The sequence below is a fragment of the Oratosquilla oratoria genome, chromosome 17, assembly GCF_046742065.1.
Source record: "Oratosquilla oratoria isolate Oo_2021 chromosome 17, ASM4674206v1, whole genome shotgun sequence".
Classification (NCBI taxonomy): Eukaryota; Metazoa; Arthropoda; class Malacostraca; order Stomatopoda; family Squillidae; genus Oratosquilla; species Oratosquilla oratoria.
Genome location: NC_134793.1, coordinates 2,117,499 through 2,122,498, shown reverse-complemented (window position 1 = coordinate 2,122,498; position 5,000 = coordinate 2,117,499). Strand labels below are relative to the sequence as shown.

The 5,000-nt window shown below is 38.2% G+C and overlaps 1 protein-coding gene across 1 annotated transcript in view; it reads left to right on the top strand.

The window, feature by feature from the left end:
* The window catches only part of LOC143034701 (putative neural-cadherin 2), a 160,349-nt gene that overhangs the window by 107,427 nt on the left and 47,922 nt on the right, over window positions 1-5,000 (top strand). The window contains exon 11 of the mRNA XM_076201070.1: window positions 4,434-4,602. Coding sequence (XP_076057185.1) covers window positions 4,434-4,602 — 169 coding nt within the window. The remainder of the gene's footprint in view (window positions 1-4,433; window positions 4,603-5,000) is intronic.

Genomic DNA, 5,000 nt, shown 5'->3' with positions numbered 1-5,000 from the left:
TCTTTCTTCCCACGAAGCCGTTTTAGGAGGCAAATAATTCACCACAAACTTCCTATTCTTCTTGTCCCTGTCCTCTATTTCCATCATAATCATCTCCACTCTATTCTTTCCATATGTAACATTCCTCACATTTATATCATTCTTAGTCAGGAACATAACTCCACCACCTTGCTTTACTTCTCTGTTTCTAATCCAAGAATTATATACACCATGTCCTACACTGTTGGGTGGTAATGGATCTTTCAATTTTCTCTCCACAATTCCCATTATGCCCGGGTTTTTTTCCTTCAGGTAATCATTCATTTCATCCAAGCCTGTTATCAATCATTTATATTTGTGAAGGACACATAATTTTCTGTTACATCCATCCTGTTTTCTGTTTCCCTTCTGTTTTTCTTTCCTATGAACCATTTCCTCGCTTTCATATCCACTACTCTCCAATAGAATTTCTCTTTGTCTGACCGTTCTGTTCTCGTTTTTCTTTTTCTTTTTTTAGCTTCGATTCTTTTTTGTTTTTTGTTTTCTTCATCTCTTTCCTCTTTATTCATCTCTCTTTTTACCCATACTTGTTTGTACTGGTCACTTTCTGCTAGTTTCCCTGTTTTTGCTAAGATATTCTCTGCTGTCGTTTGTGACCTGAATTTAACCTTAATTAGTCTGGTCTTGTCTATACTGTATTTCCCTAATCTATGTATTTCTTCAATTTCTTTTCCTATTTCCTGTTCACCTTCTTGAAATATTTCTAATACCTTATTTACCTTTTCTTTCTCATCTCTTACTCTTGCAGTCCTATTTGGATTATGCTTCTTTTCCATTCCTAATATAGTTATACATTTTTTTTTCTTTTTTATCTGCTGAGTCTCTTACTATATGTTCCTTCTATCTCATCACTTTAATAACTGTGTCCTTAGTGTGTTCCTTCATTTGTTGCTTCACTATATCTATAAATTAAATTTTATTATCCTCCTGAACTTTTCTCCAACTCTTTACCTCTTTTGCTGTGGACTCCTTATTCTCTTTATTATTCCTCTTTACTTCCTCATTCTCATCCCTCACTTCTTTTAACTATCTTTTTAATTCTGTTTATTTAGGTTTTGGTTCTCCTTCCTTAGTTCTTCCGGTTTATCAACTCTCTGTGTAATAAGCTCGAGTTGGCTGAACCTAACCTCCCATGGTTCGTTCATTTTTGTTAGTTTTTCCTCTAGACTTGCTAATCGGGGGAGGTTGTCGTCCCTTCCCTCATTGAATCTATAGAAATAATTATCTCCACTTTCTATTGAGTTGCTCTTATCTATATTTCTACTTTTGATCCCTTTGGTGACTTCTTCGACTTCACTTGTGTCGTTTGTGCACCTTTTGTTTACCCCCCTTCTGACTTCCGGACCTGTTCCTCCTCTTCCTTATTTTCTTCCATTTTTCTCAATAGTTCCTCCCCTTCTCCTTTTTCTTTACCTGCCCACTACACCACGAGCTTTCCTCTTCACTACTAAAACAACACAGGTACTCCCTCGTCGTTAAAATCCACGAAAATTGCTGTTTTTCCCGAGTTCCAATCTTCGCCGTCTGTCTGACGCGCACGCGCGTGTGTGTTTGTGTGTGTGTGTGTGTGTGTGTGTGTGTGTGTGTGTGTGTGTGTGTGTGTGTGTGTGTGTGTGTGTGTGTGTGTGTGTGTGTGTGTGTGTGTGTGTGCGGTATGTATATCAGGGATCAGCACTGGGTCCCTACGTCTTTGGCCTTGCAGTGGATGTTGTAGTCAGGCGATATTGTGTTGGTTATCATCAGTAAACAAGTTGAGAGGAATGTTGGGAACAGGAGTTCATTTGAAAATAGAGGTGTAAAAGCACCAGAACCAAAACTGAATATATTTGATTAAATGTAAAAGCATTTGGAGTTAGATATAAAACATAGAACTCTCAGGTATAGGCTTTATGGTCTCTTGTAGTCTCCTCCATTCTTATGTTATGGTGGTGTTATGTGTGTTACGTGACAAAGAATAAGCTTAGGACTGAAAAGTAAAATATATGAAACTTGTTAGACTAGCGATAGTGAGAAAGTAATAGTGAAGAGTGAGAAACGAGGAGGTAAGGAAGAGAGCGGGAGTGGAAAAGGAGATGACAGATAGTGTTGATGAAAGAGTATTTGAATGGTTTGGACACATGGAAAGAATGGGCGAATAAAGATTAGTAAAAGAGGTGTAGAAGGCAGAGGTGGATGGAGTGGCTCTGAGGGGATGACCGAGGATTAGATGGATGTATGGAGTGAAAGGGGTGTTGAGCAGGGAAGAAGGCCGCAGATATGTGTGAGTGGAGAATCGCTGTGTATAGATGATACCGTTATGCAAGGAAAGGGGGGGGTTAGGAAGGTGTTTTGTGGGAATGATATTTTGACGCAGCCCGAGGGGATTTCTCCCCGTCATCTATTTTTGGTCATGAGGGGACGGAGAGGAGAGGTCGGCGATTAAGTGAAGCGGCCTTGCTGTGGATGTGCTGTGTCTTGCAGCATTGCTTCTGGCCTAGGGCAGTAGACGGGATACAGGAATGACCCGTAATCCATGAGGAGCTAAGACGAGAATGAGGAAAGGGTGGTGGATGGGATTGGAGTGGGTGGAAATGAAATGGGTGGGAGTAGGTACATGCTTTTTTATTTTGGCTACCTCCCTGGTAAGGGGGATAAAGCCCTTGATATATAGATAGATACAGTTAGACCATCGATGATAGATGAAGCTGTATATTCTATATATTCATATATGTATGCATAGTGTAGTCGTTTGGAGTGTGAATGTGTACGTCAATATATTGGGTTGTCACATAAGTTCGTTCGTTTTTCATCGTTTTCATGTATATTTAAACATTTTTGTGTCCCTTCAACAGTATTATTCTGTTACACGTTTATTCTTATTTGTGTGCTTTTTTTATTTTATAATCACTTTATTTTTACTTTATATTTTTTTTCAATTTCAGATTGAATGTCAAGTTGAAAAACCCTTTATTTCCAACACCTACTTCTCTTTCAATTTAATCGACATAAAAATGCATCTAAGGTAGCCAGGAGCATTTGCGCAGTGTACTGTATGGAGAAGAATCGATGACTAAAAGAACTGCACAAAAATGGTTTAAGAAGTTTCTCAGTGGCAACTTCAATCTGGAAGATGCACCTCGTTCAGGAAGACCATCAGCTTTCGATGAAGACGCCTTAAATCAGCTTACTCACGAGGATCCTCGTCTGTCCAAAAGAGAGCTCGAGCAAGCAATAGGATATGATTATGCAACTGTTGCTAGGCATCTACAGAAGATGGGCAAAGTAGAGAAACTTGGTGCATGGGTTCCTCATACCCTTAAAAACAGCCACAAAAATCAGAGAGTATCAATTTCGGCATTGCTGTTGTCCAGACATCAAGCGGCAATGAAACACCAACGCTCATTCCTATCCTGTGTAATAACTCTAGACAAAAAATGGTGCCTGTATGTTAACAAAAAGCAGAAAAAGGCCTGGGTCAGTCCCACCAAGCAGCCAAAAATTCGTATCAAAGCTGAAGTTTATCAAACCAAAGTGTTGCTTTTAGTTTGGAGTTGTTCATCATGAAGTAATGCAGAGTTGTACTGCCAGCAACTTCAACGTCTCAAGGCAACAATTGTGGGAAAAAGACCCAGTCTAAATAACCAGGTTTTGTTGCTACACGACAATGCTCGGGCGCACGTTGCAAAGATGGCTATTTCAGTCATCGAAGAGCTGGAATGGAAAGTCTTCAGATTTGGCACCAACTGATTTTCATCTTTTTCGGTCATTGTCAAATCACCCATTGGGTCGTATCTTTGAGAATGATTCAATCCTCTCAACTTTCATTTAAGTTCTTTACCGAAAACCAAAATCATTTTACCGAGATAGTATTCGAAAATTGCCGGAACGCTGGAGTAAAGTTATTGAGCAGGGCGGAGCCTATATTGCTGATTACTTTTTTGTATTTTTATTTAATAAACAATAAATATTTTTATTTGCCCTTTTAGAAAATGTTATGTAAATATTATAGAGAAACTGAATAGAAAATAGAAAATATAATTAGAAATTGTAGAGGGAAAATATATAAAACCAAACGAACTTATGCGACTACCTAATATATTCATTGACATTTGTATATATGTACGTTTGCATGGACCTAAATCAATATATTTATATTTAGGTAGAGATAGACATTCTTGTTTGCACATAATTACTTCACATAAGACTGATAGTTTACTTACTTTTTGTATAAATTTACCCATCCTCCTGACGCAATTCTATAAATTAAACAATTCTGATCATTCTGATATTATCTTGTTTGTACAGGTCTTGGAGATTTACATTTTCTTCTAAACAGATTTGATCAAGCTGCATTCATTCTTCCTTCAGACTTACTTCTCCAAATCCCATGTGAACTCTTTCCATATCCTCCACAGGTACCATCTCGAGTTCAGTGTGACGGACAGCGAGAGGAACCAACACGACATTCGCGCCGAAGTCTACATCAATGTCAAAAGCATCAGCGGCGACGAGCTCAATGAGAGGACGACGATTCCACTCGAAGTCACAAGTCACTCCTCCAGGGAGCTCCTGGCCGGAGACGAGGTGAGTAGGAAGAGACATAATCCAAAGACGTAAAAAAAAAAAAAATAAAAAAAAAAAACGTCTTTGGATTATGTTTTGTTTTTACTTTTGGGTTTCGTTTTGATGTTTTTGTCACAGTTGCTTTATGTTCACTGCCATTTACTCTTTTTATTTTGTTTGGTTTTATTTGTTTGGTTTTATTTGTTTGGTTGTAATTTAGCCGTTTGCCCTTGACATTTCTTTGCGGACATTTGGTCCTTGTTCTGTGTTCTGAAGTGTTCACGTTAGTGTTACGTTTGAGGCTTTTTGCTACTCTTGTTTTTGTTCACAGCCTTGTAACTTATTTTATTTTTATTTGTATTTTTGTAGTGTATTTTTTGTTTTCAATTTAGTCGTTTGTTCCTTCTTCAATGCGGACA